At 40.7% G+C, this 16,435-nt stretch overlaps 1 protein-coding gene across 1 annotated transcript; it reads right to left on the bottom strand.

Annotated features, from left to right (window-relative positions):
• Positions 1–323: 323 nt before the first annotated feature.
• Positions 324–14,986, bottom strand: wsb1 (WD repeat and SOCS box containing 1). Its single transcript, XM_080053284.1, has 9 exons — positions 14,585–14,986; positions 13,751–13,919; positions 12,500–12,774; positions 10,142–10,273; positions 9,448–9,548; positions 6,690–6,862; positions 5,887–6,000; positions 3,785–3,892; positions 324–3,271 (listed from the first exon to the last, which is right to left on the bottom strand). Exons 1-9 carry the CDS (start codon positions 14,622–14,624, stop codon positions 3,109–3,111), a joined length of 1,275 nt encoding a protein of 424 aa, XP_079909410.1. The 5' UTR covers positions 14,625–14,986; the 3' UTR covers positions 324–3,108.
• Positions 14,987–16,435: the final 1,449 nt, after the last annotated feature.

Raw genomic sequence — 16,435 nt, 5'->3', positions numbered from 1 at the left:
CACAGTTCATGTGCACACTGAGCACAGAGCTCTGTGGGTGTGGTAAACTGCTGGTAAATTTCCACCACTCAGCTGATAGGAGGATTGCTCAAGGGAGGCTATGTAGTACTTTTACCATATCTGCTGTCACAACTGTTTTTTACTAGGTTTAACCATGTTTGTCAGGAAATTGCACACAGAGTTTCCTTACCAGCCACTGTCTTATCGTACATCTGTGGGGCATTTCAAAAAGTTGCAGTTGGCAAAGCAAAGTTTATTTCTCTTTACAAAGAATTGTAAATTGAATTTATTTCAAATCATATTTGATGATGGTTGTTTAATTATGTCCCAGACCATTATAATCAGTATTTTCTCAAAAGGCCTTTATTGAAACTACAAACACACACACACACCCAGAAAATAAATGTTATATATTCATATGTTTTGGATATATTTCACCGCTTTTTACTGCATCTAACTGAGACAGGCCTGTGTTTTTCCAATCACAATGGTTGCAGATATACAAACAAGTAATGGAGTAACCAATCAAGGGTCCTTATAGACTTAAACACTGTAGCCCATTCATGAGACACCCTCTATATCTCAGCCGAAAATGAACAACCTGACAGTTCATAAAATATCTGCAAAGGAAAAAACCTGTGGCAACAACAGCCTGACTGCAGAATCTTACACAAGTCATTGTGGATATTTAATATCAAGAGTGCAGTTGACATAAAGGCCTTAAACAGCTGATTGCTTGGTAATTTGCTTACTGACAGGGTCGCTGGAATTTTTGATAGTAAATTCTACATGAAGCGAAAAATAAACAGTCTCGTATTAAATAACTGTCATTCTGGGCTTGAGCAGTAAGACGCGAGTAGTAATTTCGTATACATTTTCACATTGAGAGGATAAGAAAAAAGAAAACATGAAACAATATGACAAATGCTCAACAGAAGCACTCTGAAAAAAATAAAATAAAATGTTGATATTTCTATACACATCATACATTTTTTTATATAAATACAGATCACGTGGGAACTCTGTATAAAGTTATTTTTGTACAGGCATAATAACAGATAGCAGTTTACTGGCAGATGCAAACACAAAACTGGTAGCAAGGCTTTATGCTGACCACACAATCAATCACACACTGTTGCCATTTCTGTTGCCATTGAGATTACTTTTGTGTGGAAGTACACCTACATCATGTCAAGGTGGGACTGATTGTTGTCCAAATATGTAACATTTCCAATTGACTGAAAGTCTGTTATAAGCCAGTTTGTGTAGTTTAATGGCAATTAAGAGGATTTGGATCATACTGTAAATTAAGGATTGTATGTGTGACAAAATGGGGACCTACTCATAAATATATTGCTCTATATAAGTGCTACCTATGGTCCAAAACACCCCATGGTGGCTTTAAAACAAAAATAAACGTTCTGGTCAAACCAGGAATAAAAAAAATTCTAAACTTTGCACCCCCGTTCAATATGATCAATGCATTTACTCACCTATTCACATCATGTAAAGCTGTGCAGAACTTTGACAAGAACAATTTGAGAACTGAATTTCTGAATATGGTACTTCTCTGTCGACCTCAATAAAAAAGACAGTGTAACGTATAGCAATATATATATTTCAAGAGTCTAGAAGATCTGATTTTAAAAAAGGTGCTCAGAGGAACTTTCCATTTGTGTTATTTCTAGCGGCCCCTTTGGACAAAAGTGATCAAGAAAGCTGTTGTTCCTGGGTGAGCGTACCCTTGACAAAGGCATTAAGAAAAACTATATTAAAAAAGCATTATTTGCACTAATGGTATTGTTTGCTGGTACATGTCATTTATGATCAGATGAAAAATGAGAATGTTTCAGAAACATTTAAAAGTTCCTCATAGCTACTTTATTTTAAGTTATCTTTGCACAACCTAAAACAAACATGCTTGATGAAGTTCCCTTAATGTTGTGATTTATTTGGCATTTTGCAGTTGAAAATAACTATAAAACTCTGCAGTGAACAAACTACAACGTAGTTAAACAATATCTTAATGTTAGCTCACTGGTTAAGTAGCCATCTTCTGATGCTACCTATAGTTATAACAATGCATGAAGAACTGTCCCTCTGCTGTGTGTGCTGTGAGCAGCAGTAACTAGGTTACATACTGTATTGCATCATGACGTGGCTGATGATTTCGTAATGGAAATATAAACTGTTTAAAAACAGATTTCAAGGAGAAGTGAGTGTGCCTTTCTACACCACCATGGCACACTCACTTGGCAAAACCGTTGCAGAGAAGAAAAAAATCTGTAACACAATAAGTGCTTACAGTTTTATCTTTGGATGCCATGACAATAATGTAAAGTAAAGACAGTGTAATTCCAGAGTCATTTGCAGATCTGAGTATTGGCCTTCAAAACCATGCATCCTTTTAACATTCCCTAAAGCGTACCCACTTACAAACAGAAAACCAGACATTTAGAGCAAACAAACTGCAAAGCTTCTCACATTATTAGTGCAACAGCCATTTCAAGTCAGAGGAAATATGAAGGGTTTACTAGAGCCCAGTTCAGACCAAAGGTTTGCCTCGCAATGAGACGGTTTTAGAGCGTCGCGGGGGAGAAGTCGAGGCAGTGTGAACTGCTCGTTGAAGCACGGCTGATGCCGTTGCAAGGAGTTGCCAAAGATTTAACATGTTGAATCGCCAGGTCCAGTTTTAGAACGTCCAGGCCAGCTCGTTGCATGGTGAATCTTTGGTCTGAACTGGGCTTAAGCCAGGAGGAAGAGGAGCTCAACAAAGGGGGACAGGTTGCCCTAGAAAAACAAGGTGATCTTACAGGTATAAGGATGGTGCGCCCACCGCAGCACACTCATCTTAATAAAAGCACTTACAAAAATAAATATGTACAAAATAACACAATATCCTGCTGTGGATGTGGTGTGGAGTTTAAATCAAGGACATGGCTCCGTGGTTTCAGTAAAATGTAACTATCTTCCTCCAGTTCCGATTTCTCTTTGTTTGTTCAACAAAAGTTCAATGAAAAACTGTTTTGTAAAAAAAAGAAAGAAGAAGAAGAACAAAAATAAAAAAGGATTGATGGTTTGGTAAGTCCAGCGTGGTGCATCCAGGCTCTAGATGACTTTATAGGTCAGGTAGTCCCGGAGTGGAGTGGGGATGGCCAGGCCCTCCACCTGCTCTGTGTTCAGCACCCGGCGCACAGTCATCCTGCACATGTGCTGCAGACTGGAGATGCTGCGAGGAGACTCCCACAAGTGCACACTGCCATCACGAGTCCTGCAAACAAAGAACAAGAAGGATGACAACTCATGAGTTTTTGTCAATTTAAAAAAGGTACATCAATATTTGTTCTTCGCATATCCCCTCTCAAGTTCTTCAGAGGGGATCAGAGTGCAGAGGGTCAGCCATTTTACAGCGCCCCTGGAGCAGTTTGGGGTTAAGTGTCTTGCTCAAGGACACAATGGTAGAGATAATGGGCACCGTACATGTAATACCAGCCACCATTAGTTTTTACAAATAACGCCCTCCTGTCCGGCCTCATGGTTACTGGTCGGCCCCTCTTTCCTCTTGGCCATCCTACCATCCATGAGAGTGCACTGGTACATTATAAGCAATCGGTCAGTTCAGTGGAACTGGCATACAGCCTAACTAGCAACCGCAAGTTGACAAAAAAATAACAACTCATTTTGCATGGCTGCTTTTTCTTATAAAGGCATATGTCAATAAGGTGTGACTAGTTAATGTAATGTTAAGGATGGAGTGTGTCTGAAACTTTTGCTACAATCTTACCCAGCAGCAAGGACACTTCCTTCAGCGGAGAAGGCACAGCAGAGGCCGTTAGCGAGGGAGGCCACGGCCTGAGGAGCCCTTTCCTCGATGCTCCAGAAACGAACCAGCCTGGACAAAACACACACAAGGACACTGCTGTCACAATCCATATACTGCATGCAAAATGTAGCATGTGTGGATTTTTTTACACTTCAGTTATCTCCGGCAGTTGATTATTAAACAAATTGCATGTGGAACTTGTATCAAATTCAAATTGTTTTTTTTACCGTCATTGGCCTATCACCACCGTCAGATGTCAACTCTGTCAGATTTCCTGTCTGACGGTGTTGACATTTTTAACGTTTCTTAAAGATAACAAATGGAATTTATCTAGTAGCCATTTGGTTTGTCTGTTGATGTTAGGTGCTAGTATGAACTACTTCAGGAAAATAAAATGATCAAAAAATTTCAAATAACTTCTTCAGAAATTGTAAGTCGGTGTTCACATATCATGGTTGTGACACAGGACTTTCAAGATTCAGAATGTAAAATATTCTAAAACTACAACACTTATCAGAGCCTGTCTGACTCTAATGTACTCTGCAGAGGTAGAATGTGACAAGAGGTCCTTCATAGTGACAGCTGTCCCTTATTTCGCCTGATTTTATTACATTTTACATAATGAAATGTCTGACGGTGTTGACTTACAGTAAAGTTGTCCCACCACTTAGAATCCTTATAAAACATGAATGTGTTGTAGAAAAACAATTTTTATTGAAATGAGAGATTATTTAGTGTTGCTCTTTTTAATCATTAAAGAGGACCTATGATGCTTTTTGACTTTTATGACCTATAAACGTTGTTATGATGATTCATAGTCATGCTTAACCATACTAAATTATCAAATAATGACTTACATGCATTTCGACGTATTCCCTGCTGACCGTCTGGGGTGTCTGTGCAGAGCACTAAACACTATTCTAGCCAGTCGAGAAGTCACGTCTTCAAAGCGGTCTACCCTTTCATAATTCGTGACGTCGCATAAAAATTTGTGACGTGACCACGCGGATGTTTCCATGTATGGTAATGCTGTCACTTCCCTGTTCGCGTCTGCCTCGCGCCCTTATAGGTCCATGCTCGCGCTTCCCGCCACTGAAAGTGTTCCGGAAGGAAGGTAACCAATCACAACGGAGTGGGGTTTGCAAGAGGGGGGGGGGGGCAGGGTAGCGGAGATGGCCGATGCACAGGCGGAGGGAGCGGAGATTGCCGAAGCACACACACTCAAGTGTTGACAGGACGTGCTGGATCGCCAAAATAAGAGAAAGAGCTTCCCGAAAATCTACATAGTTTTTTGTGATGTGATTCGTGTCAGGTTGCTCTATAGCAGTGTAAAACAAGAAATTAAGACCAGAAAAGTAGTACAATAGGTCCTCTTTAAAGTACATTTTTAATAGGTTTAATTGCATATGAAAGATTGAAACCCTCTCTGAGGACACACGGTTTTGGACGTCGTGAAAAGATAACAAGTGTCATATTTGACATAATAATGATCAAATTTAATTTAAGGGGATAATTGTGCTCCAGACATTCTATTCTTAATCCCTAATAACATCTACAATTTTAAATATTTTAAAAAACAGAGGAGGGTTGCGCTGGCCCGACCATGGACCACAGTTAAAAACTGCTACCTTGTGACCAACTGACAGTAGCTCTGTGCTATTCAGACTCGCTGCAAGATTGAAAAACAAAGTGCAACAAACAGTAAAGCTATTTATTTTCTTTAAAAAGGCCCAAAGCTTAACATGAGGCTCATACCGAGAGTGGGGCAAGCACTTTGTTCATCTTCTGCTGAAATATGTTCATGCTGGTTTAGTTGACCCAATTTCCAGTTTTAAATGATGATGGTTTAAGTGGGTTGGTACAGTGGAATGCAAATTCACCTTTAAAAAATGTCCATAGAGCTCCCATTAAAAAAAAAAAAAAAAAAAAAAAAACATTATTTTTTTAAGCAATAAAGACCCTGCCCAGACACCCACCACTTAACTACAATACATGTTGACAGAAAGAGACAAGTTGACAAAGGACATTTTAGTTTACCACTAACTTCATTGAGTGTCAGTTACCTGTCGTCAGCAATGCTGGCAATGTGGCGGCCATCAGGGCAGAAGCTCACAGAGCGTACCCAGCGGTCATTTGCTCCTCCAGCAAAAATGGGTGAAGGAGGAGGGAAGAGATGCCTGGAAAAAGAGAAGAGAAGAAGAGTTCAATCATACAGCAAGATTTCTCAGCTTAAGAATCAACAGTTTGTAAAAGAAAACAGACTAGACATTTAAATTCACATGTATTTAAACTTTACACAAATCAAATCAGTTTTATTTGTATAGCCCAATATCACAAATAGACATTTGCCTCAGTGGGCTTTACATTCCATACGGTACGACACCTGCCCTTACACCCTTAGCTCGGCTGAGAAACTATATGCCCCCGACACAGACGTGGCCGTTGGCAGTTTAAAACTTTAAAACACGGCACGGGCTAACGTGCTGCTATGTTTGGCTGTGCGCAGCTACTGATCCTGGGTCAGCCACAACGTTAGGAGTGACTGTAGTACAGAGCCGGTGGGATGCACGGGGAGGATCATTCTGCACATGAAATGATAGGCAGTTTAAAACTTTAAAACACAGCACGGGCTAACGTGCCGCTATGTTTGGCTGCGTGCAGCTACTGTTCCTGGGTCAGCCACAACGTTAGGAGTGACTGTAGTACAGAGCCGGTGGGATGCACGGGGAGGATCATTCTGCGCATGCGTTAAAAAAATTAACGCCGATAATTCCAGAAATGAATCACCCTGCGTTAACGCGTTCATTTTGACAGCCCTAATTGTAATATATCATATTGTGAGCCACAGACATCCTAAATCTCTTACCCCAGTTCCAGCAGGATGGTGGCCTTATGGTGGTCCCATACAATGACCCGGGTGTCATAAGAGGCGGTGGCCAACAGTGCCCCATCTGGTGAAAACTCACAAGACACCACATCATTGTGGTGCCCCTCGAGCTTCCGGATCAAAGTGTACTTATCCATGTTCCATAGGAACACCTGCAAAGTGAAGACAGGACTGTTAAAGTCAAAGAAATGATGGAAAAATGTGCTATCTTACACTTCATCGTTACTATATGCACATAGATCATTTCAAATTAAATGAATTACCACAGGAATTAGGACAGAATCAAACAGAGTAATGCTCAAGATCTGTAGCTGTAAAGCTCTACCACCTTTAACCAGGCTGAACAAACAAAAACAGCACATGCTACACAAGCAGCAAGGCTAGGTCAAAATGCAATACTACACCTACATAGACAACTAGAAGTTACATTCCAACCTTTCTATGTGAAATAGTAATGAACTACATCATAATTTAAATACAAATTGTTTTAATACATTATTAAATATTATAAATAAATACTTTTATGTTTTAGCATAAAAAGGCTACACAAAAAAGAGAAATAAAACAAGTAGTAACTTAAGGTAACAATAATGTTACTCCACTGGTTTCCCCTTTCAGAGTTTTAGTTCACTGTCTTTACAATAGGCTCGCACCTCTGGCAGGAGCCTGCGAAGAGAGACAGATACTGCAACACAAAGGGATATTTTATGTCCAAAGGATAGATTCCTCTGGCAATATACACACACACACACGCAAAAAAAGTAATGACCTTCAGACATGTCTGAATTTTTATTAATGAATCATAAGAGAACTATATAACTTATGCATCTCACATTTTGGTTGTTAGAAAGTGAAAATGCTATTAAGTGCTGTAAACACTGCTGGTGAACTACCGCAGAGAAAGATCAACATTAAACAGTCACAGGTTGAATTTCTTCCTCTTGAATAACTAGTATTTTACTGAACTTAAGTAAAATACTCCATTAGTATTATCATATTTTTTCTCTCTATTTGAATCCCAAGCTTTCCATCACAAGTAGGGGTGGGACAAAAAAAAAGCTATATTCCTATGTATCGTCGTAATCTCTCGTGCGACACAATATCACAATCCCAAAATATACATTTTTCTATTAAATAAAATATATAAAAAAACATTTATATATATATATTTTTTTTAAATATAGATATGTTATTATAACATGACTGTTCTGTAGAAATTAATTCCTGCCTTGTTGCTTTTTAATGGTATCTTTTCTTCTTCCGTAACACAGATAGTGATGTATCGCAGATGACATTTTTTGCAATTTATCAACGATCTTGTATTGTATATTATTGTTTTTGAGGGCCAAATATCGTCAAAATATCGTATTGTGAATTACTTGTACCGTCCCACCCCTAATCACAAGTGTGTTAATGTAGCGATGTGGGGGAATAGAGTATAATGTATTGTTGTTAAATTGTTTTCTGCCAACAGCAGCAACTCTCAATGCTCGTTATGAAAGCAGAAAAGGCCACAGAACAGCAGATGGAAAAGTTAGCAACTAAATGAAGATATGGAGGGAGTGGGCAGTTTGGATGAACTGTTTTGTATAACTTGGCATTACTATGTTACACTGTATGTTACAAGGGGGATACATTGAGGTAGTAGACAGTAACAGAACTCTAATGATAACAGAAGCTAGGGTGTGCAGACAGTGGGCAGAGCAATTTAAAGATATGGGAGAGATGTGGAGATGGGTTTGGGGGAAGAGAGGTAGGGGGGGGGGTGATGGTGGATAGAGGGTGGATTATTTAACAACCAGTTCTAATGATAGTTCTAAACTGAAATTAAAAATGAATAGAGGAACTGCAACAGCAGAGGTAGACAGACACGGAGCAGCACCTACGTACAGAGTGACCTTTTGCGGGTCAGGTGCCAGGCTGCCCCTGGCCAGGCCTTTGGGGCATTGCGCACTTTGCGTCCGCGGTTTACACCGGCTGCTCAAAATGTCAGCGCGGCGCTCCCTTCAAAACCAATCACACACTGCGCTCTGCCACCACCTGTGACAGGGAGAGCAAGACACACAGTGTAGACACACACAGCCTGACAACGCTTCCACCATAGCTACCATTCCCACCATTGTTTCAGATTCAGATCAAGAGCTGCAACTTTGTGTAATGGTAGGCAGTCAATGGAATCAATACTCAGAAACATGTCCGCCGTAAGGGCTGCAGAAATATGGCAAGTTCAACAGTAAATAAATGGTTTTCTGAACTGACCTTTTGAGATTATTCATAGTTTAACATGAGGTCAGAAATGTTTTGAAAACAGCAAAATAAGAAGTTGGGGGCTGGATGTTTTTTTAAATCATTACAGGAGAAAGGGTTTTTACTTGTGTCTCCCCCCCCCCCCACTTCAATGTTTATACATTTAAGAGCTATCTGAAATATATGATCAAAACATGTTTACTTCAGTAGTGAAAACATTTGGTCTGCTTTGTGTGAAAATGTCAAAAAACACTGAAAGCCATTTTTTTCTCTATTGCAAACAAAAAAGACTAAACACAATCTAGATGCAGATAGTTCAACTTATCATGACACCAAGCATAGTTTGTTCTTAAGTGGTAATGGCAGGGCGGGGGCAGATGGGTAGTGTTTTTCATTTGTAGGTTGATTGAGCATTCCTAAATTACAAGCACACACACTAGCTAGCAAGTCCACCAGAATGAGTTAAAAAAAAGGAACTTGTAGTACATACTGCTTTTCCGGCGCCCACTGAGCAGAGGATGGAGGAGTCGGGGGAGAAGGCGCTGCAGTACACCCAGTTCTGATGTCCCCGTAGGACCTTCACCATGTTACCTACAAGACATTAACAACACTAGCTCACAACAAAACACACACAATCACTGCCTTCCAAATCGCATACTCTTTCTTTTTAAAAATTCCACATAGTACAAATGATTACAATTTGTCATACCCTTACTTTGTCAATCATACTATTACTTATTCATTTCATCATAACATTGCACCTTGATCTTGCCTCTTGCTTATATATCAGTCGCATACCTGGTTCTTGTCATACAGAGGCTCCGTCAATGTGACATCACTTCCGGTGCGCACTGGATTGTGGGTCATAATCGGCCAAATAACAGGCTGATTTCAACACTAAAATAGTCACTCCACATACACATTGTGAAGGCCATCTTGTGCATTGTGCAATATATTTGGTGGCAAGTGTTTTATAGTTAATGTGCGTATGTTTTTTCTGATGACTGAGCTTTATTTTGTTGTGTGACCATTGAGCGTCGCATGGGTAAAAAGTTGGTGTAGGATTACGGACAATTTACCTCATAGAATCTTTCTATAAATAAAACGCACATTTCACCCTTCTAACTGAGGCCCCAGGACCCATATGGATGTGCTGTTCAAAGTAAGGACATACATTTACATACCATCATCTTTGAGGTCCCACACGCGGAGCGTCTTATCCCTGGATGCGGACACCAGCATCAGGCTACCATCGGGAGCAAAGTTCAAATCGCGCACCAAATCAGTGTGGTCCATCAGATTCAGCAACAGTTTTCCTGCAAAAAGACATTCACTCTCATGAAAAACTCATCTACTCCACAGTCAAGTTTGAGCAATGTTTACAAGTTACAGTGAAGTTCTCAGTGAAACAATGTTTGCAGAAGGGATGCACATGACTTGTTGGTTAGCCGTCTAAACGTCTGCTGCCTCACTAGTCGGCTCCAGGAATACAAGTCTGTTAGTCATTCATTGCCCCGCGAGAGGGAGAATAGCACAGACACATGATGTGCTTTACTCGCGGTGCTGGAGACCAACTCAAAACAATATAAAAGGCGATAAGCAAACAGTAGAGCACTAAACTTTAACTAGACACTTTATAAAACACCCTTAAAGCAACTATCTCAGCCCAGACATAAACCTCTAACTCGGATTGCTTCACGTAATGAACTGTGTGTAAATCTGTCTGGTAGCCTGTGTGTGTCAGTTGACGGGACCATTATATTAATGTGCACAGTAGTAATTAATAATAAACAGCGCGCCGCACATAACAGTATCTACATTTACTGCTTGGTAATTGTCTAGAAGAATGTTAAAGCTAAAGGGCTTCTAAAACATTTGAACTTTATTGGTTTCCTCAGGTGTTTTCTTGAAGAATAAACTAGTCTAAATTAAAACTTCCATTTAACGTTGGGGAAAGGAATTGCTACGTGCATCTCTAGTTTACAGTCACTGACAGTAACTGACAGTATAGCCTGGAAGGAAAGGAGGACTGATTCTCTCATCTATCAAAATAAAGAAACTGAAATTGGAATGACAAACTGAAATGTGCTGTGGAAATGTCAGCCTACCTCAATTCAACACTGTGTCAACAGAGGAGGTGAAGTGTGAGCACTGTGTGTTTGGTAATAAAGGTTGGTCACCCAGAGTCCAACACACACGTCACATGGGAAAACCTACAAATACAGTGGCTTGCAAAAGTATTCATCCCCCCTGAGTCAATGCTTTGTAGAACCACCTATCTCTGCCATTACAGCTGCAAATCTATAGGAGTATTTCTCTACCAGCTTTGCACATCTCAAACTGATATATTTTGTCCATTCTTCTTTGCAAAATAGCTCAAGGTTCAGATTCAGCATCAGATTGGATGGAGAGCGTCTGTCAACAGCAATTTTCAAGTCTTTCTCAATATTCTCAATTGCATTTAGGTCTGGACTTTGACTGGGCCATTCTAACACATGCCTATGCTTTGATTTGAACCATTCCATTGGATATCTGGCTGTATGTTTAGGGTAGTCCTTCTGGAAGGTGAGCCTCTGTCCCAGTCTCAAGTCTTTTGCAGACTAACAGGTTTTTCTGCCCTGTATTTGGCTCCATCCATCTTCCCATCAAATCTAACCAGCTTCCCTGTACCTGCTGAAGAAAAGCATCCCCATAGCATGATGCTGCCACCACCATGTTTCACTGTGGTAATGGTGTGTATAGGGTGGTTTGTAGTGTGATTGACAGACGCTCTCCATCCAATCTGATGCTGAATCTGTAGTTTGAGCTATTTTGCAAAGAAGAATGGGCAAAAATGTCAGTCTGTAGATGTGCAAAGCTGGTAGAGAAATACTCCAATAGATTTGCAGCTGTAATGGCAGAGATAGGTGGTTCTACAAAGCATTGACTCAGGGGGATGAATACTTTTGCACGCCACACTTTTCAGTTTTTTATTTATTAAAAAAATTCAAAACCACGTTTAATTTTCATTCCACTTCACAATGTTGCGCCACTTTGTGTTGGTGTATCACATAAAATCCCAATAAAATAAATGTACGTATGTGGTTGTAACGTGACAAAATGTGGAACATTTCAAGGGGTATGAATACTTTTGCAAGCCACTGTACATGAGCTATTACGTGGCCTGTTTGGACAGCTGGATTATTTCAATTAGAAAGCCGTCTGTTCTGTGAGCCATGCAGGTAAGGGATGTGGATGATAAAATAAGCACTAAAAGGCAGGTTTGGCCAACTGAAGAATTCAAAACCATAATATGCTCACTTTGGAAGCAGACCTTTTACTTATTTCTAAGTGTCCAACTAATATCACCTTTTAGCACCATGGAGTGGTTTCCCAATGCCTTTTAACTCCCAACACTGATGTGGGTGGGTTTTAGCACAAAGAAGCAGGCGTAATCACTTTAAAAAATGACACTACCTATTCATGTAATCCAATGACCAAAGAATGGGGCTGAAGAGGGAAACCACTACTTCTAATGAAGGACAATGTGTCCTCGTCCTCACCAGTGTAAACATCCCAGATCTTGATGCGTCCGTTGTTGAGGCCCGTAGCCAGCAGCAGCTGGTCCTGGCCGAACTTGAAGCGGTGCCACCCGATGTTCACACAGCGGCTCTGCTTCTCCGGCACCGAGGAGCCAAAGGCCATGCCCCACACCACGTCCCCACAGTCAATGACGTGTTCGCGGGTTTCACCAGACAGAGCCAGCGCCTGGCCTCCATCACCGGACAGACGACGAGGGCTGGAGGCGTTGGTGCCTTCTTCACCAGGGCCCACTGAACTACACAAACACAGAATAGAGAAAGATACAAGAGGAGGTCAACAACACACAGCACAGTCACCTTGAGTCAGTGCAGCTGTGAGCACTTGAGCTACACAGGCACTTGTGGAACTGCATGGAATGTCATGTCATTTTGTGTAAATATTTTAGTATAATGTTGGTAGATTTGTACTTTTCTTTCTTTCTATTCCTATATTAATATTAGTAGGTTATACCTTGTTGCATTAAGCACATATTACACACTTAGACTTGTTTTTTCTATATGTTTCTATTCTGAATTGGAACAACTCAGGGATCAATATAGTGTTTATGATTCTGATCAACCTTAGGCTTGGCATTGCGGGGCTAAAGCGGACCGACCTAGGCCCAATGGAAAAGTCATAAATGTGTCCTAAAAGGGTAAATTGTCAGCTGGGAAGTTAAAGTGTTTTTGCCCGTTTAAGAAAAGGGCAGCTAACAAGCCACTACCTTGTTTGGGGAAAAACAAGATCTTTATCATTCAGTTCCACTGAAGCCACAAGGGCCTATAAAAAGAGGGGAAGTCTATTTAGCAGAAAGGGAGCCAAAGATACAAACTATTGCCTTTTTTTCCACCGAGCAGAGCGGCTCAGAGCGAGACAGCTCGCTTACGCTAGATCTGGCGAGTGTTTCCACAGATATGACCCTATCCTATCCTAAGCGGGGTTTATTACCCTATCCATTAGGTAGGAGGGGTTAAGGCTGGACGGCGATAGCCGTTGCCAGAATATGTATCGGGCTGTAATGTGAGCATAGAGACGGCTCGGGGCAAACAGTGCTGGCCGCGGCAGCTACCACACTATGGTAACATAGCAGCGGGACACAGTGTAGCCTGCTGATGAAGAGGAAAACACCACACACTGAGTGTGAAGATTGGCCAACAACACAGTTACCTTTATTAATCATGGTTGCTGTGTCTAAGTAGTGGTAGTAACATTGTGTTTTAAATTATACTTACAAGTTCTTCAGGCATTTTGCCCAGGGAATGAGCCTTACAATGCGATGCCCCTGAGACCAAGCAAAGTAGGAACCATCGGGTGCAAAGGCCACTGTCCAAGCCTCACGACCAGACTTCTGGTCGAAGGGAGCAGCAGGCACTTGGAGTTCACCAATCACCTTAGGCTTACCTGGAAGACAACAAGAGCGTTACGACTACAGCTTCCCATACACCATAATAACATGTGCTACGCCCCTGCACCCACCCACAGAATATGATCCCAACATGACCTCCACACTCTCTTGACATGTGAGTGGGCAGGTCACTGATGCAGGCATCTGACTGGCTAACGTGATAAACCAAACAATGTAGACAAGGAGGGGTGGGGGGGTTTAAGATAAATAAGTTATTCTGTAATATGTGAATTTAAACCATTATTGAAACAAATGCAAGTTTCATTAAAAATATGTCTACTACAATAAACAAATTAGGAAAAGGAAATAACACATATCCACATTCTTGATCCACACTTGGCCCAAGCTTAATTTGCATAGGACAGTGAAATTTAGCTTAAAAAGGTAACCATTTGGTTTACATTTCAACCTGAAAATCTCAACTAACAGACCGATTGAGATAATCTCACACACTATGACTGGAACACGGCACAAAGTCTAAACTCAGGCTCCACACAACAATAAATGCATTTCCAACATGGACAGTGACACAATGGCAAACAGACATACACAACTCAAATTCCCTTTACCGACTACCCTACGCGTTGTATAGTTCGCGCATACAATTTGTCAAACCCCAAAAAAGAAATTCTAAACGTTAGTTTGCATTAGGCCTACTTACCTATATCATTTTCGTGTACAGAGTCTGGGAAGCTTGCCATCTAAATAAGAGCACAGACCTAAGAGAAAAGCCTCGCGCGGAATGTAAAACAAAGTTATATAGAAGAAATCAGGAATTGGAGCGGAATTTGATGGCTGCTTTTCCTCTTCCGCCTTCTTCAGTCGGTTGAATCCCTCCGCCAAGCTGTGGAAAATGCGGTCGTCGTCCGAGCTCCGTAGATACTCTTGTTTTCCTCGTCTTTCCCCGATAATATACTTTTTTCTTCTGTTCGAGTTAATAAATTCTGCTCTCCCAGATAAACTGTATGGTAGACTATTCGATTCTGCCAACCCGAGTAGCCTACAATCTCTTGTCAAATGGCTCCTTGCTGGATAGTGCCAAGCTATTTTCATCTGGTGGAGGGCGGAGTCGGCGGACCATAAACAAGGGAGGGCTCTCATTCCACGTCAGCACAGTTGTCATGGTAGTAGACCAACACCGCCCCCTTGTTTGATTTGCCCTGCGTTCCAAATCACATACTATTTCTTTTACTACACTGCATACTAAAGTAAAGACGTCCACAGAGAGAAAAAAACCCAGATAAGGAAGATTTTTTTTTAATTATGTCAAGAATAAAGATGAATACTCCAAAATGCTATTGGAGTTAGTGGGGCATTTATGTATTTTCAGCATACTACAATTGAAGTGCATGTAGGCCTATTGGGACACCCTACATCTTTTTCTGGCATACTAAATAGTAGGGAAGTATGGGTATTGGAACGCAGGGTTGCTGTTTTTCCAGACCATCCTCCTGCTTCTTCTCCCTTTGGTAAACAAACAACTAAAAGGAGCATTACTGCCCGCATTGGTCATAGATAGTGTGTTAACGCTTATGAAGTAGGATAGGCCTATGCAGTAGATTATTGATAGAAATAAATGTGATGTGAATTTAATGGTGTCACCTATATGCACTTTTGGTACCAACTGCTCTCATGTTTAGGACATTAATGACTCATCAGAGAAGGTGACCAACAAGTCCAAAAAGTTTGACTTCATAGAAAAAACTTTAATGTTCTTGTTAATATATTTACAAATATAATTCACAAACAAATCAGATAAGGAAACACATATATTTCGATGACTAAGAAATGACATGTAGGCCTACAAGAGCAACGTTCACAGCAATTACTAACAAATGTTACACGACCGTGAGCAGAAACAAAACATGTTGAATCTTAACCTGCCTCAAAAACAATGTTGTTGAACCAAAAGTGTAGAATTACATTTAAAAAAAATTAAAATATGACAATGGCATTTTTTTTTCTTCCTGTTGGCATTTAAATGACAATGTAGAAATGAGCTCCATAGAATGACACACAGTAGGCCTATGTGGTCTCTGCTCTGTGGATATGGGTACATTCGTACAGGGTCATGAGCGCTGTAGAAGTTCAATTGGGTCTAAATGGCTTGACCTCAGTTCATGTACATTCAGGAACTTTCTCTCAGGAGAAGTTTAGATCTTGCTCGGTACTCAACAGAAATGTAATCCTGGCTGGTGACCATTTTGAAATGATTCACTTGGAACTGATCACAGGCTGTGTTCTAAACGGCCTACTTACGTTCTCCCTACTACATACTCAACATATTATACTACATACTGTTTACTTAACGATCGATTGTGTATGCAAGGTTAGTCGGACCGTTTACACTGAAGTATACAGAAACAATAAAGAATTTAAATTAAAACTTCTGTGTCGTTTAAAAAGAGGCAATGCATTGTGGGGCGGTTGAGTAGGAAAAGTCACCTCTCGATCCATACACAAAATCTTGCCGGGAGTAAGTACTCATCCGGGCATTTCTCGCCTACACAAA

This window comes from Ammodytes marinus (genome assembly GCF_949987685.1).
Source record: "Ammodytes marinus genome assembly, chromosome: 3".
Lineage (NCBI taxonomy): Eukaryota > Metazoa > Chordata > Actinopteri > Uranoscopiformes > Ammodytidae > Ammodytes > Ammodytes marinus.
Note: the sequence above shows the minus strand (reverse complement) of the source record. Positions and strands in the feature narration are given on the sequence as shown.

What these genes read in the sequence shown, in the direction of transcription:
- wsb1 (XM_080053284.1), bottom strand. Translation starts at nt 14,624, where the DNA reads ATGGCAAGCTTCCCAGACTCTGTACACGAAAATGATATAG. An exon ending in GCAAAATGCCTGAAGAACTT is followed by an intron (nt 12,775 to 13,750) that starts GTAAGTATAATT and finishes GTGTTTGTGTAG; the next exon opens with TTCAGTGGGCCCTGGTGAAG. An exon ending in CAGTGGGCGCCGGAAAAGCA is followed by an intron (nt 6,863 to 9,447) that starts GTATGTACTACA and finishes TTCACTTTGCAG; the next exon opens with GTGTTCCTATGGAACATGGA.